The sequence below is a fragment of the Panthera onca genome, chromosome C1 (genome assembly GCF_046562875.1).
Source record: "Panthera onca isolate mPanOnc1 chromosome C1, mPanOnc1 haplotype 2, whole genome shotgun sequence".
NCBI classification, from domain to species: domain Eukaryota; kingdom Metazoa; phylum Chordata; class Mammalia; order Carnivora; family Felidae; genus Panthera; species Panthera onca.
The window spans coordinates 190,954,686-190,973,630 of NC_138346.1; the positions used below are offsets into that span (position 1 = coordinate 190,954,686).

The 18,945-nt window shown below is 52.6% G+C and overlaps 1 protein-coding gene across 1 annotated transcript; it reads left to right on the forward strand.

Annotated features, from left to right (window-relative positions):
- The first annotated feature begins 2,941 nt into the window (after positions 1-2,941).
- HEYL (hes related family bHLH transcription factor with YRPW motif like) lies at positions 2,942-18,420 on the forward strand. The gene is made up of 5 exons (XM_060625207.3): positions 2,942-3,075; positions 10,095-10,161; positions 11,165-11,248; positions 12,431-12,512; positions 15,405-18,420. Exons 1-5 carry the CDS (start codon positions 2,996-2,998, stop codon positions 16,076-16,078), a joined length of 987 nt encoding a protein of 328 aa, XP_060481190.1. The 5' UTR covers positions 2,942-2,995; the 3' UTR covers positions 16,079-18,420.
- Positions 18,421-18,945: the final 525 nt, after the last annotated feature.

Below are 18,945 nucleotides of genomic sequence, written 5' to 3' on the forward strand. Positions count from 1 at the left end.
CTGTAACACCCCCCTTGGCTCTCCTCCACCTCCTTGGCTGTTCCTTCCCAGTCTCCTTTGGCAGCTCTTTCTCTTCCACTCAAAGCCCAAATGTTGGACTTTCTTCAGACCAGTGGTCTCAGCCAGCAGTGGTTTCTCCTCTAGGGGACATTTTGTACTATCTAGGGACATTTTTAAGTGGTGTAGGTACTACTGGCATTTAGTGAGTAGAGGCCAGAGATGTTACTAAACATCCTGCGATGCACAGAACAAACCCCCCCCCCCCAATAGTTTTCCAATGCCAAACGTGCCAAGGTCAAGTAACCCTGCACTAGATTAGCACTGCCCGATAGAAGTATAATGAGAGTTGCATATACAACATTTTTTCTAGTAGCCAATTTAAAAAAAAGAAAAAGAAAAGAAGCGAAGTTAATTTTATAATTTTATTTAATCCAATATATATATAATATCATTTTAACATGTAAGTCAATATTAAAGATATCAATGAGATTTTTTTTTTTTTTTTAATTCTCAAGTTAGTTCACATACAGTGTAGTCTTGGCTTCAGGAGTAGAACCCTGAAGTGATTCTCCCTTAAGTATGACACCCGGTGCTCATCCTGAAAAGTGCCCTCCTTAATGCCTCCTTAACCCACTCCCATCAACCCTCAGTTTGTTCTCTGTATTTAATTTTTTTTTAATGTTTTTATTTATTTTTGAGAGAGAGAGAGACAGAGACAGAGACAGAGACAGAGCATGAGCGGGGGAGGGGGCAGAAAGAGAGGGAAACACAGAATCCGAAGCAGGCTCCAGGCTCCAAGCTGTCAGCACAGAGCCCGACGCAGGGCTTGAATCCACAGACCAGACCGTGAGATCATGACCTGAACTGAAGTCAGTTGGACGCTTAACCGACTGAGCCACCCAGGCACCCCTGTTCTCTGCATTTAAGAGTCTTTTATGGTTTGCCTCCCTCTCTAAAGAGATCAATGGGATTTCTTTCCTTCTTTCCCTTCTACCTTCCTTCCTTTCTTTTCTCTCTCTTTCAATTCTGGTGTGTACTTCACACTTACTACACATAGTCATTTAGACCAGCCACATTGCAAGTGCTTAGTAGCCACATGTGTCTCGTGGCTATTATATTGATAGCATAACTCTAGACTCAGTACCAGAATACAGAGCCTGATGTTTAAGAGCTATACAAGGGAATAAAGCCTAATGGTTTGGTTCTGGAACCCAATTCTCTTGTTGAATTCCAGTCCTTCCATTTACTTCCCGTCCTCTCAGTGTTTCTCATTTGTAAAGTGAGGATGATAATAATATTACTACTTTATAGAGCTGTCCAGAATGAAATGAGTTAGTACTTACAAAACAGTTTCAGGTGTTGTAAGTAGCTCCCTGTTAACTGTTTCGCTCTATCTCCACTCACACTTTCTCTCTGGGTAATCCGTCCACTCCTGTAGCTTTTATGTGCCACCTATTACATGATGACTTCCAGATTTAAGTATCCAGCTTAGACCTCTTTTCTGAGCTCCAGACCCCCTCTTTAACTGTGCATCCCATTTTGAGGACCTGGGGCATCTCCCATGAATATGCCCTCAACAGAGCCCTTGACCTTCCCCTGTAAATCTGCTCCACTGCCAGGCCTTGCAATCTGAGTCATTTCACAGGGCAGCTATCTGGTGGCATCTTTGATTTCTGCCTTTCCAGGGAATGCATAGTGGTGCATGGATTGTGCAACTTCTGTGTCACCCCACTAGTATATGTCCACAGAAGGCATGTGAGTGCTTGAGGGCACCTGGAATAAGAGACCAGAGGTGTGGCTGGGGTGACCACCAGGGCCTCCTAAAGAAGAGGAAACACAGGCTACAGGTGCAAACTGCTCCTGCTACCCGTGTATCAGAGTGTGCATGCGTTTGTGTACTTGGCCATGTGGTTGTGTCTGTGAACGCGTGTGGAAGGGGGCACAGGAATGTTATTTCACACTACCTTAACCAAGTGTCCCCAAGCAGGTTTTGCTGTGGGGGTGAAAGCACAGTTATTCTCAGATGAACAATCCTATTCTCCCAAGTGAAGGGGTGGCTTCCTCTGTGTCCTTGTGGACAGGTCAAGGGGAGAGACCTCTGGTGTCTGACCCACCACATCAAGACCTTCCCATCTCCTCCTCCCTGCTCTTGAGGAGACCCAGGAAGGGAGGCTGGAGAGTACCTCCCCACCCCCCTTTTTGAGGCCCTGCCACAGTTTGGAGAATGAGCCCTCTCCTGGCACTCTTGGCCTCCCAGGCCAGTAACGCCTCTGGTGAACTGGAAACTGATTCCCAGGGACACCCACGACCCCCACCATCCAGTCTGGTTCTCTTGGCCTGAGCTGTTCTGCTCGGGTGGCGCAGGCACAACCTCAGCCATTCTCGGCGGGGATGACAGCCTCTTCTCATGTTAGAGCCTTTCCTCCCCCCTCCAGCACACACATTCCACTTGCTTTGTATCCCTATGGGAAAAGCTGCTGGGAGATTGTTGTCGAAGATCAGGCCACAGACACCCCCACCAACCTCACCAAACCCGAAGTGTCTGCCTCATCCAGAACGCCAGGAGGCAGGAGCTGGTGGGCTCGACGCTTGCAAAAACTGGGGCAGACCCGCAGCGCCCGCAGCGCCCCGCTCAGACCAGGGACAGACGGGGACCCCTGGCTTCCCGGGGAGGGCGGGGGGCTCCAAGGGCACCTGCCCAAGGCCACCCAGCGCGCGGCGGCCAGGACTGCGGAACAGAGCCGGACCTCCCAGCCGTCGGAGGGGGCGGTGACCGCCCGGGGCCTTCCCACGGCTCGGCCTGCGCGTCACCGCGGGGGCGAGGGGGCGCGGGGGCGCCAGGGGCTGCGGCGCAGGAGAGGGCCCTGGGAAAGGGCGGCGGGGTTGGGCGGGGCTGGGCGGGGCTGAGGCGGGGTCTGGGCGGGGCCTGGGCGGGGCCCGACTTTCCGGCCGGTAGCCCGCACCGCCGCGCAGAGACCTGGAGCCAGCGCTGGCCATGAAGCGGCCCAGGGAACCGAGCGGCTCTGACAGCGAGTCCGACGGACCCATCGACGTGGGCCGCGAGGGCGAGCTGAGGTGAGGGCCGGGATGGGGATACTGGGAGTGCCTGGACGGGTTCAGCGGGCCCAGGACTCGTCTTCCGTATGGCCCCGGGAGATGCAGGTGTGGGCGACTGCCCGCAGGTGTGTGTGGGGTAGGGGTGAGGGTGGGAGGCGGGGACACTTGTGCAGCGTGGGCCGTGACACGCACAAGTGCCTGGATCTTCTGCGCTCTGGGCCATTCAGGGCTGAGGGTGTCGGGATGGAAGTGGAGTTCAGCTCCGGGATGCCGTGCCCAGTTGGTGATCCTCCTTGCGTGGAAGTGCCAGGCTGAGGCTCTTGGAGGAGATTTCCCTGAAGATCTTAGGAAACCTTCATAGACTATTGGTATCACACACCCCGGTCCAGAATCTGCCTGAGTAGGCAGAATAGCCGTACTTTTTCAATTCTACCCTAGCTTGGGTGCACTTTTCATGCAGTACACAAAACGCTTCCAGGGGTAAGGGAAACCTCCCCTCCCTTGAGCAAATTGGACTTTGGAATTAAGGCTTTGGTACTGAAGAAAATAATAGCTGACTTGTCAGTGTGAGGGCGGAGACTCCAATTCCAACACTCTTTCTACTGCACACCCTGCTGCCAATGTATTTCAGCTCTAAATATCCTGACTTGCTTCAGACTTGTAGAACAAATTGCACTTGTACAGTTCTGCTACTTCTCCCAGTTCTGTGAACAATCTAAGCTTCAGTTTCCTCGTCAGTAAAATGGTTATAAACAATATAACCGATCTCAGGTTTATTGGGAAAATCAATAAGATAGTGTATGTCATGAGCTTAGCACAGGGCTTAGCACATAGCAAGTATTTAATTCATGTCAGGCACCCAACATGTGATACCCAGAGCCCTGAAAGAGAGGCAGGGACTGAGTGGGAGTCTGTGGGCCTGGGTCCCAGCCCCAAATCTGCCACCAACTCACCACGTGAACTTGGGCCATTATTTTTTCTTTCTGAGCCTGTTTCCTCATCAAAAAAATAAAGGAGGACATGGAGTGGGAAAGAGAGAGGGCTATCTGATCTCTCCTGGCTCATCCAAACCTGACTCTCTAGAATAGATTTGAAAGGGGGACTCAGGGGGCACCTGGGTGGCTCAGTCAGTTAAGTGTCCTACTCTTGATTTCGGCTCAGGTCATGATCTCAGCGTCCTGAGATTGAGCCCCCAGTTGGGTTCCGCACTGGGCGTAGAGTCTGCTTGAGATTCACTCTCTGCCTCTCCCTCTCCCTCTCCCCCTCTCCCTCCCTCCCCCTCCCCCTCTCCCTCTCCCCATCTCCCTCCCTCCCTCTCTCCCTCTCCCTCCTTCCTCCCTCCCCCTCCCCCCCTCTCCCTCTCCCCCTTTCCCTCTCTCCCTCTCCCTCCCCCCCCCACTGGCACTCCAGCATGCTCTGAAAGAAAGAAAGAAAGAAAGAAAGAAAGAAAGAAAGAAAGAAAGATTGATTCAGCTCCTTCTTAGGGATGTTTTTGAGGGCATTTCATAATTTCAATGACTCCAGTTTTCTGAGACCAGGATGTCCTACCTCAATCACAAATCCTTGTAAAAGGCCATCAGCTTCCAAGTATTTATAGCTTATAACAGGAGGTAAGGCAATAGATAACCCCCTTGCATCCTGTACATTAATTAGGTTTTGGGGTATATGATATAATTTCCTATGCAACTTATTAGCTTTCTTAAATTGTTTAGCAGAAACTGCTATTTAGAGAAGCAATTCTCTGAGTCCGGGCCTGCTAGCAGCAGGGAAGGGCCCAGCCCCATGTGTTGCTGGTGGAAGGGGGTTCTCAAATTCAATGTCATTGGGTCTTCATGAATCAGAGGGACGAAATCGATGCCAGAGAGCCGGCTCTGTCTTCTAAGAATTTGCAGCCTGGCCAGTGACCTGCCAGGTCACACAAAGACCATGGATAGGATAGAAGACAGAAGGAGAGGCAGACTGTGGACTGTGAGAGCACCCAAGCAGGGAGGGGTCACTTACAACCAGAGGCATCAGGGAGGGCTTCTTGAAGGTGGTGGCATTTGGGCAATGGCATAAAGGATCAGTGGGTAGATTTTTCCTATACAGCATTTTGTCCTTTTAGCCAGAGCCCATTTTTAGACACTGTCTAGATTCTTAGAGGAGCAGACCCCCTCAGAGCAGAGAAAGCAGTTGGACATCTGGCAGAGGCTGACTTATAGACCCCTCTTTGTAGCACTCACCAAAGGGCCCTCCCCCCAGCAGACATCAATGCTTCAATTCAGGGAGTGTTGAACGATGCCTGCTGTGGCCCAGACCCTGGGCTGGGCATGGGGGACCCAGATGTATCCTGCTAAGCCTCTGCCCTCGGGGAACTCTCAGAGAAGAAGAGCTTCATGTACAAAGAAAGTCAGATAAACAGTGGCAAGGGCCACAGGACTGGGGCAGCCAGCTTCCCTGGGGTCAGAGGCAGGGCGCAAATCCCCCCCCCCCCCCACCCTCAGAGATGTGAGAATAAGGAGCAGGGTGTATTCTGTTGTCCCTGCGGGCATCTGCCTAGTGATGGCATCTTGCCCCATATAAGAAAATCACTCCTATCTGAACCCAGCCTCCTGACACATGAGAGTATAGCCTCTCTCCCCCCACCCTCTCTGTGAACATTCAGTGAGCACCTGTCATATGGCAGGCACTGGGTCAAGGTCTGTGGGTCTTTCCTACATGATTTAGGGCACATGGTGGCCTTTGAAGTTAGATAGACCTGAGTTTGATTCTCACCACCATTAACTTGGGCATTTCTGAACCTCCATTTTCTCCCTTACAACACTGGTATGCTAATACCTACCTCACAGGGTGAGCCTTTGATGAGATAATGTATCTAAAGGGCACAGCTCCCTGATTTGGCCCAAGGTAGCTTCTGGCAAGTGCTGCTCTCGAAGGGGTCGCCATTTAGTTGGAGGATGCCATGTTCAAGAGGCAGAATGGTCTAATGAAAAGACTAGAAGTCTGAAGACTTACTAGGCACAATTCTGAATTCTTTGTGTCTCTGTCACTCCATCTATCAAATGATTATTTTTCCTAATGTGAAATAGCCCCAATACTACTTAATTCACAAGGCTGTTGTGCAATACCTGAGACAAGTGAATGTGGAAGTACTGTCTAGAACAAGGAATACTGGCTGCGTGACACACGTGAGGGAGTGACACACATGGGGGGGTGACAATACTGGATTAAAAGCCAATAGACTTGGCTCCAGTTCTGGAATTTCCTCTGATTTGCTGTGTGGCCTGGAACAGACCCTTCCCCTCTCAGAGTTTCCTTATTTTACAAGGGGGCTCAGCACTCCCTGAAATCCCTTCACTGGGGGACATTGTGATCCTGCCTTTCTTTGGCTGATGCAAAATGAGTGGGGTCACCTGCAAGGGTTCCACGGGGGGAGTTCCCGAGGGGGAAACTGAGAATGGGTGTTGAGGGCAGTCAGGACTGGCAGCCAGACCACTTGAAATCTGCCCGCCCCCCAAGAGACCTCCCCAGAAATCAGGCTAGGGACCACTCGAGGCCCATGGAGCAGATCTTGGTGGTCAGCATATCTTCTCTGGGTCTGTGAAAATCTGCCTTATTTTCAGACTTGCAGACAAGAAACTCTCACACCTCCCCCCAATGTCAGGGCCAGATCACAGCCTGGAAGTGAGCTCTGGTTGAGCTCTTGGGAGCTTTAAGGATAAGGGGACTGGAGGGCTATTCAGACAGACAGGAAATAGGAATCAAGAGGGAAAACAATGCTGAATTTGGAGCCAGAAGACATGGATTCCCATGCTGGCTTTGCTCCTTAGCAGCTGCATAGGCTGGGCAAGCTGCCTTAGGTCTCCAAGGCTCAGCATCCTCATCTGTAAAATGGGGCTTTTGTTAGGCTTGAAGGAGGGAAAGATAGGTAGTAATGCCAAGACAACTGAAGTGAAGTTTGGCTGTGAGATATGGGAGTCAGGGAAGAGGGATAATACTGCAGAGAACAAGTGATCGAGTGAGTGGAAAAAGAGATAGCAAAGCCACCATGCCCTGAAAGGGGTGCGTCAGACTCTGACAGATGGTCCCTGAGGAGGGATCAGGCTGAGGGGCAGTGACGTGCGCAGTGCTAACCCAATACCCCTGGAGACTCCTTATCCAGCCTAGGGGGGACAAAGGCCATGTTTTAGTATCCCTTGACTCTTGGGGCTTGTCCTGAGTGTAGCTTTGTAAACAAGGTGCCCTCCAGACCTCAGGATCTGGCTATCGGAGCCCTGGACCCAGCTTGCTGGGCCATCCTTCCCAGGAGCTTCATAGGCCTCTTACCGGCCCTTCTCATCCAGATGTCTGGATAGAGATATCCTTTTCCAGACGTAGCTGGACAAAGCCAGGGACACAGCAGTGGGATTTGATCAATGTTGATGTGGACTCTCCTGCAACCTTCTTTCTTTGAGCAGCTGACGAAGATGATCTAACCTCTCATGCCAGGAGGGTAGTCACTTGGGCTGGCACCTTCCTCATGAGCCACACAGGTGCCCATTCCACAAAGGCCTAGCAGGTAGCTTTTATGTTGTCACTTCTCTGTTCCCCAGTGATGCCAAGGACAAGGGCAAGAGGAGGGAGCTCAACCATGAGCTCTGCCCTGTTCCAAGCACTGTTGGGTACTGGGGCTACAATAGTGAATGAGCCAGACATGGTTCGTGACCTCAGGGAGCTTATGCACTTGGTGGAGAGATTGACATTAATCAAATAATCATATAAACAAAAAACAACAAATGAGCAATACATGCTGTGAATGCAGGATGCTAGGAAAGGGTAGAGCAGGGGCTATCTAGTAGGAGGGAAGATGTCAAGAAGGCTCCCCCAGGAAGATGACATTTGAGTTGAGATCTGAACAGTGGGAGAAGGTACTAGGCAAAGGGGCTTGGGCTTGGAGGTGGGGAGACAGCGTGCACTAGAGAATTTTAGGCTAGGGAACAGTGTGTGTAACCACAGGAACAAGTTAGGGCGTCCACAGGCTGGAGCACACAGAACAAAAGAGAGTTGAGTCTAGGAGGTGACAGGAGCCAGCTGGGCCACCTGAAAAACAGTGGTCTTGATCCTAAAAGCATTGAGAAGGCCCTGAGGAGGGTTTTTTTTTTTTTTTTAATGTTTATTTATTTTTGAGAGAGAGAGATTGAGAGAGAGAGAAAGACACAAAGCACAAGTGGGGGAGGGGCAGAGAGAGGGAGACACAGAATCCAAAGGAGGCTCCAGGCTCTGAGCTGTCAGCACAGAGCCCAATGCAGGGTTTGAACCCATCAACTGTGAGATCATGACCTGAGCTGAAGTCGGACACTTGACTGACTGTGCCCCTTTTAATATATATATATATATTTTTTAAATGTGCCCTTTTTAATATATATATACATATATATATGTATATATATATTTAATGTTAATGTTTATTTATTTTTGAGAGCCTGAGGAGTTTTAAGAGAGTGACAAGATCAGATGTACATTTAAATGAGCACTGTGCCTGTTTGTAGGGTCTTGCAGCCATCCAGGTGAGAGATGATAGAGGTTTGATCCTCAGAGCAGTGGTGGAGATAAGGAGGAGAGAGGTGAGATGTGTCTTAGACACAGAATGGGCACGTTTGGATGAGCGGGTGAGGACAGAAGAAGAATCAAAAGTGGTAAGGGACACCTGAGTGGCTCAGTCGGTTGAGCGGCTAAGCCTCCGACTTCAGCTCCGGTCATGATCTCCCAGTTCGAGCCCTGCGTCAGGCTCTGTGCTGACAAGCTCAGAGCCTGGAGCCTGCTTTGGATTCTGGGTATCCCTCTCTCTCTGCCCTTCCTCAGCTCGCGCTCTGTCTCTCAAAAATAAATAAAAATATTTAAAAAAAAAATTTTTTTTTAAGTGGTAGCCAGGTAGCTTTGTAGACCTGGGAGATGGGGTGCCTTCGCTGAGATGGGGGCCCAGGGGAGACAGCAGAGGGGGAGAGGGAGGACGAGGCAAGCTCACGGGTGCCTGTTCATGTGGGTGGCATTTTGCATTCTGAAATGGCAGGGGAGTCACCTCGTCTAAAGTTATTTGTTGATAGGGCATCTCACACTCTCCGCCTCCCCGGCCACTCCGGGAGCTGAGCGTCTGGAGCGCTGGGACCTGGCCGACTGCGCATCTAGGCCAGCGCGGGACTTGAATGGGGCCTCCAGGGTGTTGGCCAAATGAATGGTCCTCAGTGTAACTCTACGAATCCCCTCCATTCCAGAAGAACCTCTAAGCAGGAAACCGTTAGGGGGGCGAGCAGTTGGGCTGCAGAAGATTTTGGTCAGTCTGGGCAGGAAAGACCCCCCCCCGGGGCTGAGCCTCCTCCGGGTGACGGGGACTCCCGGGTGCGAGCAAACATCCATCCTGTGCCAGACCTGCGAAGCGAGGCCCGACGCGATGCGGGCCCGGGGCCTTCGGGGCATCCCAAGAGTCCGAGGGGGCCTGTGACCCAGATGCCCCCTCCCCCTCTCCCGGGCCGCGCTGCGTGGGAGGAGGCGGCAGCTGCCGGCGGGGCGGAGGGCGGCCGGCGGGCGCGCCCGGCCCGTGGGAAGCGGCGGCATCTGCTCTTTCCACGCTCTTCCCAGCGGCTCTCTCTGAAACCCAACCCGCCGGCCCTGCCCCGCCGCCGCCGCCCGCGCCCTCGCCCGCCCCGCCCGGGATCGGGTTGCAGGAGCCCCGAGGCCGGCTGCGGTTCCCCGACGCCCGCGGCGAGGGGCAGGGGGCGAGGCCGAGGGGGGTCGGGCCGAGAGCCCAGCCCCCCCCCCTCGCCCCCCGCGGCCCCAGCCGCCGCGCGACCCTAGTGCAGGAAACCGAGCGCAGGGGGGACTTGGCCGGGGGAGCAATGGGCCCCCACCCACGCCTGCCCTGCGCCACTTCCCGGCCTGGGAGCCCTGAGCCGCCTGGGAGACCACGGCTGCCTGGGAGGGGGCTCTGCCCGCCCACATCCCCGCCTCCTCCAAGGTCAGCCCAGGCCAGGGAGATGGTCCCTGAGCTCTGAAAAATCAGCCTTTCTCTTCTTCGTCTGCAGCCAGATGGCCAGGCCGCTGTCCACCCCGAGCCCTTCGCAGATGCAAGCTAGGAAGAAACGCAGAGGGGTGAGTGTCTGTCTCCGCGGAGTCGCCCGGCAAATTTTTGCCCTGGGTCTCCAGGGGCCCAGCCCAGAGAACCCTGGTGGGAAATATCACCCAGACTGCCTGAGTGCAAATTCTGACTCTGCCAGTGGCTAGCGGAGTGGCCTTGGGCAAGCCACTCAACCTCTCGGTGCCTCATTTCTTCAACTGTGTCACTGAAAAAATGACAGTGCCTACCTCAAAGGGCTGTTTTGACGACTGAGTTAATATAATGCACCCAGAACCACACCTGACACACAGTTAGGCTTTATTATTTATTCCAGCCTTCTGTCTCTACTCTCTGAGCCCAGAATTTTCATTTCCTCTCTGTGTGCCAAGGGGTAGGGCAGGGGGATAGAGAAGGAAGCTCCCCGGCTTGCTATTGTCCGTCTTATCCCGGCATCCCCTGCTCTCCCAGGATGCGGCTATGCTTCTGCCCTGGGAGTCCCAAGACCTGGAATGTGGCAGAGACCAGCCCTGCCACTCACTTAGGCAAACCACTTCCTTCCAGCCCTCATCTTTATCTGTAAAATGGGGGTCATAATGTCTGCCCCGCTGTCAGCATTCTGCTACCAGTCTGGTGAGGTGAGAATGAGTGTGAATGGAAGGTCTTCTGGACTGGAAGCAAAGCCTCTTCATGACCCAGCAACTGAGGAGGTGACCTCGACCTGCAGGAACCTCCAGGAACTGCTCCCACGCAGGGGCTGGTGTCCCTGTTCTGACTGGTCGGTACCCTGATGTACAGTGGTTAAGCATTTTGAATAGCACCCCAACAGACCAAGACAAGAGATCTGAGTTCTACTCCCAGCTTTGCACTTCCTTCTTATGTGACTTTAGGCAAGTCACTGCTCCTCTCCGAGCCTCAGTTTCCTCCTACGTAAAGTAAGACTAGACTTCTCTCCTTCACAATATTTTAAATATGAGTCAGTGGCCATCAAAGCACGTTGGAAACTGGTGAAGTGGCTGCAAGTAAATTCTTGTTTTTTAGATTATAGAGAAACGGCGCCGGGACCGCATCAACAGCAGCCTTTCTGAACTGCGACGCTTGGTCCCCACTGCCTTTGAGAAACAGGTGTGTGACATTCCCGATTGTGCTAGAGGAAGTACCATGCAGGTGGCAGATAAGGTCCGTTTTTCATGGCATGTCTTACTGATTGGTGGCAGCTGCCTGAGGTGCTGGGGTTTTGTGTACTGATATCTGTCACTGGCCAGGGATAAGGGGAATGGAAATTTGTATTTGCTGTGGCGTCTCAGATGTTGTGGCTCTGTGTCCATCACCCCATGATCCCAAAGGGTAGGGATTATTGTGCCCATGGCACGGGTAAGGAAATTGAAGCACAGAGAGGTAAAGTAACTCGCGCTAGATCACACAGCTAAGTAAATAGCAGAACGGAATGGGAACACCGAACTGTGTCTGGTTCTAAAGCCCCCTAGCCCTCTGTGCTACTGACAGTCCCAGAGCCATTTGAAAGTGGAACAGGCTACCCGGGGAGCGAGCCCCCTGCCGTTGCACCTGTGGAAGAGGAAGACTACAGTGGAAGCCAGACAGTTAAACCAATCAGACTGCCTGGAAGATTCTCTACCCTGTGCTCCAAGGCATGGTCATGGGTCATGTGCCTTTCTTCCTGAGAAGAAGTCAGTCATTCCACAGACGTTCACTCAAACTTTCACAGGCCCAGCTAGACCTAGACCTGGTACCTGCCCTCAAGAACTTATGTGGAGAGTCTGACACTCAGGTTTCACTTGGGAGATCAGGTGATGCTGGATGCTTAGGAATCATTGCTCAAGAGAGAATAGAGGAGGAGCAAGCGCTGTGGGGCTAAGATGATCTCGGGCGTGGTGGGTGTGGAGTTGATTCCCAGGAAAGCTGGTCTAGAAGGCAGATGGGCACGCAGGAGTGGCATTCCGGTGACGGTGCACTAAGTCATGGAGGTCACATACGAGACCTCCCAGGGAGAGTGTGTCTAGCGAGCAAGAGCCAGGTGGAAGAAGAAGCAAGAACATGGGGTGTCGTGGAAGTCAAGGGAAAGGGGGACGTTGCAGGAGGGACGCTCAACGGTGCAGCGGGCGGGCAGACGAAAATGAGACCTGAAGAGAATCTATTCGGCTGGGCGCCTTGGCCAAAGCAGAAGCCGAAAGGCTGGCAGTGGTGGAGTGGGAGGATGACCTTGAGCTGGTGAGGTTGCTGACGCTGCCGGCAAGTGAGAGAGAGGTCAGCTGGAAGCCTTCACACTTCTGTCCTCTGCGCACACAGGGCTCCTCCAAGCTGGAGAAGGCCGAGGTCCTGCAGATGACAGTGGATCACTTGAAAATGCTCCACGCCACTGGTGGGACAGGTACTGATGCTTTTCTCTCCCATGAGTCATTCAAGCAACAAATATGTGGGGGCGAGGCCCTGGGGATCCACTGGTGAGCAAAGCAGATGGGGTCCCTGCCCTCATGGAGCTCACAGTCTATGGTGGGGCTAAAGCAGGTCCAGGTGGAGCAGCCACAAAGCCTGTCTCTTTTCTTTCAGTATCGCCCTCTCCACTGTCAGTGTCCCCATGTGTCCCAACCTTGTTCTCCACTCCACTCCTTCCGGCCTTAGCCCTTGGAGGAGCTCTTCTACACAGACTGTCCCTCTGGCTGCCCCACCCTTAGCCCCCACCCTCCTTAAGCATTAGCCTGAATGAACTCATTCTCACTGGGGTCCCAGTTGAACCCCTGGGTGGGGCCTGCCTGAGATTTTTAGCCACAGATGTTCACTGGGGTGCCTTCTGGGCTAGCGCTGGGGTAATAGTGTGTCCTCAGCAGTGCTGGGATCGTATGTCATGCTCACAGTTCAAGATCGGTCGTGGGATTGTGGTAGCATACAATTGTAACTCATTCCGTTACTTTGAGCTGGTGCATTACGTGAAGTCATGGAACTGTGGCTTTCAAAAGACTAAGCCTCACTGTATATTTTGGTGATTTCACAACCGAGAAAGCTGGAAAGCTCCACAGACCTTGACACAAGAACCTAAGTCCTAAAACCTTAACTTGCTACCTTTGGAGGGGACAGTTGCATTTTAATTGACCCAGCCTGATGCTTCTCAAGCTTCAGTGAACTGTGCAGGATCATCTAGGGGCAGGCAGCCCTGGGGCACACCCCGGAGATTCTGAGCCAGGAGGTCTGGCCTGGAGGTTAGGAATTTGCAAGTTTAGCAAGCATGCCTGATGACCCTGATGCAGGTGGTCGCTTTGAGAACTTCTGCCAAAGGAAGGCATGGCCAACAGTGAAAACTTCTGATTCCGGTCAACCAGTGGGGGAGATACTTCAAACTACATTTATGGTTACCCAATTAAAAGAAAAACAGTGACTAATATTTGGGGCAGCATTTTGTAGTTTCAAAATGCTTTCACCATTGTTATCTCATTCGATTCCTATAAGAATCTCGAGGCTGGGGGTTGTCGCCATCACCATTTTCTGGCTAAGGGCTAATGGGAAGACAGAGATGTGGCTTAGAGCACTGCCTCTGGGTTAGAATCCTGAATTGAGTTGATTCGAATCCCATGAATTGCGAGGTTGGCTCTATGACTTGCCAGCTCTATTACGTTGGACAAATGATTTAGCTTCTCTATTCCTCAGTTTTCTCATCTCTGAAATGGGAGTAATGACGGGGTTTTTCTAAGGATTAAATCAGATAATGCAAATTAAGTACTCAATAAGAACTCAGAAAATGTTAGTTGAAAAAGAACAGCAAACACAGAAACTGAAGGGTTTTGCTCAAAGTCGCATAGTTAAGTATGCAACAAGGTCTTGCCCCCAAGGAGGCCTGACTCCAAACATCGTCTCCCGTAGAGCTGTCCCTCTGTGGGGGCCTCAGCCATGAACCAGGGACCAGATATTTGCCGCCATAGTCATGAAGCCAGTGCTCACAGAGGCTATTCTGTCTTTGCACAGAAGGTGGTTGATGGCGGGGCAAGCCACTAATATGCCCTTGACCCTTGAACAACACAGGTTTGAGTAGCACAGGTCCTCTTCTATGCAGAGTGTTCGCAGTACATGCGTTAGAAAATTTTTTAGAGATTTGCAACAGTTTGAAAAACAATTGCAGATGCACCACATAGCCTAGAAATATTGGGAAAACGTACGAAAAAGTTAGGTATGTCATGAATGCGTGAAATAAATGGAGATGCTGGTCTGTTTTATCATTCGCTACCGTAAAATAGACACGCATCTATTATGGACGTTACAACTTATCAAAACTTCCTCATACAAATACTTACAGACTGCACATGGTGCCATTTGCAGTGGAGAGAAATATAAACGCGAAGATGCATTATAATCTTAATCGCATAAAAGTCGCTGTAGTCTATACATACCGTGCTACTGTGATAATTTCCTAGCTACCTCCTGTTGCTCTTGCGGTGAGCTCAAGTGTTGCGAGTATCTGCTTAAGACTCCATGAGACACTAATCACCTCCGCGTGAGCAGTTCGTCTCTCCAGTAAATTGCTATCACGGTAAAAAGTTATCTCTGGCGGTTCTCACTCTAGGTAGTTTCTGGGGAGTCAAAAGTTTGCTCAGGTTTTCGACTGCACTGGGGGAGGATCAGTGCCCGTCACCCCATGTCGTTCAAGGGTCAGGTGTAAATGATGAATTCGTTGACTATTTCTGTGCACCGTTGCATTTAATTTCACCGTCACAACCCTGTGCAGCAAGAATCACTATATGCCCATTTTGCGGCCAAGGAAATTGAGGCTGAGAAAGATTAAGAGGCTTGTCCACAGTCAGGCAGCTAGTCAAGTGGAGAAGTTGAGGTCCAAAGACCTCAGGCTTCACTGTGACATCATGCTGCCTTCTCTGAGGAGTCCCCAAGCTCTGACCGCTGCTGCTGCCACCTCCCAACATCCGCCCCCACCAGCAGGCAGGGGTGTTCTACACCTCTACGTGCGCAGGCCTGTCACACCTGGCAAAGCGTCCACTTAAACGACAGTACCTTGGTCGCAAAGTTTCTTCTCTGCATTAATCATGAATTTCGATGAAAACAATACTCTACATTTTATCCTGCTTCATAATTCAGTGAACTCACTTGGTCCTCACAACACACCCCAGATACCCCAGGAAGGGGTGATTATTCCCACTTTACAGATGTGGAGACCAGGGCTCAGAGAGGTGAGGTGACATGCCCAGGGTCACACAGACCTGACCCCAGGATCAGCACTTGTCCCCCGCCTGGCATGCCCTCATCACGCCTCACTTTGCAGGATTCTTTGATGCCCGAGCCCTGGCAGTTGATTTCCGGAGCATCGGTTTTCGCGAGTGCCTCACCGAGGTCATCAGGTACCTGGGGGTGCTGGAAGGGCCGAGCAGCCGTGCAGACCCTGTCCGGATTCGTCTTCTCTCACACCTCAACAGCTACGCAGCTGAGATGGAGCCTTCTCCCACGCCCGCTGGCCCCCTGGCCTTCCCTGCCTGGCCCTGGTCCTTCTTCCATAGCTGTCCAGGGCTGTCAGCCCCCAGCAGCCAGCTCACCGTCCTGGGAAGAGTGCCCGGTCCCATCCTCCCCAGCGCCTCCTCTCTGGTCTACCCCATCCCCGCCCTCCGAACCACTCCCGTGCGCAGAGCCGCTGGTACCGTCCTGCCAGCCCGGAGGCATGTGCTGCCCAGTCGAGGGGCATCTTCTACCCGGAGGGCCCGCCCCCTGGAGAGGCCCGCTGCCCCCCTCCCCATGGCCCCCAACATCAGGGCTGCCAGGAGCAGCCACATGGCACCCCTCATGCGATCTTCTTCCCCCGTGCTCCCTGGCATCCTGGGGTCCCCTGCTTATGTGGGTGTTCCTGCCCCCAGGCCTTCTTCCCCAGGGGCTGCTGGGAGGCCAGCAGGAGCTGTGCTCTGCCACTCCTGGGTCTCTGAAATCACTGAAATCGGGGCTTTCTGAGCCGGCTTCTCCCCGGGAGTGAGGAGGGTTCTTTTTCCAGGAGCTCTAAAAACAGTGCTATCGTCCACCCTGCTTCCTGGCCTGGCTCATCTATCTATGAAGGCATCTTCCTCACCCATCAGAGGCGCCCCTTCCTCCTCTGGCCCATCTCCCCTCCTCACTGCCTGTCCCAGCTTGTCCACCCAGCTCTCTTGGAGCTGTTGTGATCTCAGAGGCCTCGTCTCATTTCTTACCTGGACAGATAAGTCGTGGGAGGGCCCCCACTAGCTTTGCCCAGGCTCTTACCTGCCCCCCGGGCACACAGGGGGCAGCAGGCATGAATCTAAGGTCTGGGAACAAAGCTTTCACCTAAAGGCACAGTGGCCTTGGGCAGATTGCTTGCCTAGAGAGATCAGACCCCCAGCCAGATCAGTGACTGACTGGTGCAGCCTTCCCAGGCCCCCAGGGCCAGAACGTAGTGTCTGCCTTGCTTCCTGAGACAGTAACTGAGCAGGGGCCACAAAGTTGTCTCCGGAGAACCCCTGTCTGCCCCTGCCCACCCCACTGCAGTGAACCACAGGACAGCTGCCCTGTGCACCACGGCCAAGGCCTGGGGATTAGGGGCCCAGCAGGGCCTGCTCGGGCCGTCTTCCCCACTGCAGACACCTACCCTCCAGCTGACCCACACTTCCCTACACAGAGCTGGGAGATTTCTGGGCAACAGTAAGACTCCAAAACAGGGCGTTCTCACCAGCAGGCCTGGGACAGCGTTCCCAGACAAGAGCCAGGATTGAGTAAAGAGAACCCAGCTCCCGGCCTCTCGCGCCGTCACCATCCTCCAGATGTGTGGTCCCCGTTGGGTGCACAGTGTGGAAGGTCATGTTCCCATGTGATGGCGCCCAGAGAGGAACCCTCTTGGGATTCCACACCAGACGTTTGTGCTGCCTGGTTTGTATCCGGCTCACAGAGCCCAGACTGTGGGGACAGCCAAGGGCCGTCAGGCTGGACAAAAATAACTGCAAGGAGGGGTGAGAGGAGGGACAGTCAGAGGCGGCTCGGCCCTTCAAGGTCACACAGTGGGTCAAGGGCCTGAGATCCTGTTCACCCAGGATTCCGCGCAGCTGGCTCTGCTCAGAGGCCATTTCATTACCCAGCTCCGCCTGGGCCTAAGAGAGGGAACAAATGGCCTGGTGACCATTCCTGGTGGAACAGCAGAGACTGGACAAGATTGGGGCAGACCCAGGACTGACATTCAGCTGGACCAGTACTGCCAGGCCAGTTGTAAAAAATGTAGAACCACTTCTGTGCTTGTTGGCAAGTATTCACATCCCCTGAGTGCCTCTAAGTGGCCCCCTGCCCCAGGTAGCTTTGGGTGGCTTTTCCCCCAGGACCCCATGCTGGTTAATGCCTGGTAGACCCAAGACTATGGGGTCCTCCAGCTGGCAATTCCTTGGTGCTTATTTGCACTGGTTATTAAATAGTTCCTTCAAATGTCACCCCTGGCAAGATTCTTTCACCCCCACCCTTTGATGGAACTACCCTCCCCAGAGACTAAATTGAGGAGGTCCTTGGGCTCAGAAATAGAGTTTGCTAAAACCCTGGGGGAGAGGGCCCTTTCAGAGAAGTAGAGCAGAGGGCAGAGATCATTTAAATGACCCAGAAATCTCTTTTAAAAAAGGCAAATTCCTCAAGAAGGCATGAAGAGCTGAAGTGTTCTTTCAGTCCTCAGGGTTAGGTCCATCAGATCTCTGTCCTCCTGGATACATCTGAGATGTGTAGCAGTGGGGAGAGAGGGTGTCGTTTTAAGGAGGGGGTCACCGGCCTAGAGTGCTCCTGAGGGAGATGACAGGGAGGGCAGGGTGGTCAGCAGGCTCCCAGGAGCGGGTAGAGGGGGACAGAAGGCAGAGCCCGACTTGTCCTTTCTCACAGAGGACGGGAGGGGCTGCTTCTGCTCCGAGACTCCCTTCTTCCCTTCCTCGTCTCCCTGGCTATCCCAGCTGGTGGCACACTGCTCCCCTGACACCATGTCAGTGCCACAATCCTGCAGTTTGACAACTTGATAGCCCGAGAATATGGAAGCCCATTTCCATGTTTCCAGTCCCCAACTCTAGGAGAGTCTGTTGACACCATCGAATGAGATGGAAATGGCCCAGAACTTCCAGCATCTGAGTTGACCTTGGGTTCATTCTCCCCCAAGAGATGGTGGGGGGGATTGGTGACTATGTATTTGTTTCCGGGGTTGAGGACTTACATCTTTTGTTTCTATCCCCAACCCTTTCTGGTGTCCCCAACTCCTACCCCATTGCTGGGGCTGTTGCAGGCATCCAATAAAGTTGTTTTAGTTCTCCTAAAAACCTCAGAAAGATTCTACTTCTTAATATCTCTGGAGTCAATACTCTTCTCTCTGAACCTACAGCTATCACCCTGGTGTGGCCACTTCACCTGCCCCCAGATCACTGCCCTCCACAAGGTCACCTTGCTTCTCTCTTGCTTTGTCACTCTGTTCTCAAGGCAACCAGAAAGAGCTTTAAACATACGAATCATATCATACCAACTCTGGTATAAAACCCTTACTCGATTACCCTATTATTCCAAAGATAAAATCCAAGCTCTTCCTCTTCTGGGCCCAACCTGATTTCCAGCCAGTTCTGATCTTGTTCGCTGTGTTCCTGCCACCCTGGCTTTCCTTCCTTTTCTCAACATTTCAACCTATTCCCACCTCCAGGACTTTGCATATGCTGTTTCCTTGCCTAGAATGCTCTTCCCCTACCTTTCTCATGGCTGAGCTCTTTACACCCTCAAGCCTTGGCTTTAGCCCACCTCCTCAGAGAAGGCTTCCCTGACTGCTTGAATAGTTAGTTCATCTATCTCAAAGTCCCTTATTCTTA

What these genes read in the sequence shown, in the direction of transcription:
- HEYL (XM_060625207.3), top strand. Translation starts at nt 2,996, where the DNA reads ATGAAGCGGCCCAGGGAACCGAGCGGCTCTGACAGCGAGTCCGACGGA. An exon ending in CTAGGAAGAAACGCAGAGGG is followed by an intron (nt 10,162 to 11,164) that starts GTGAGTGTCTGT and finishes CTTGTTTTTTAG; the next exon opens with ATTATAGAGAAACGGCGCCG. An exon ending in CCACTGCCTTTGAGAAACAG is followed by an intron (nt 11,249 to 12,430) that starts GTGTGTGACATT and finishes CTGCGCACACAG; the next exon opens with GGCTCCTCCAAGCTGGAGAA.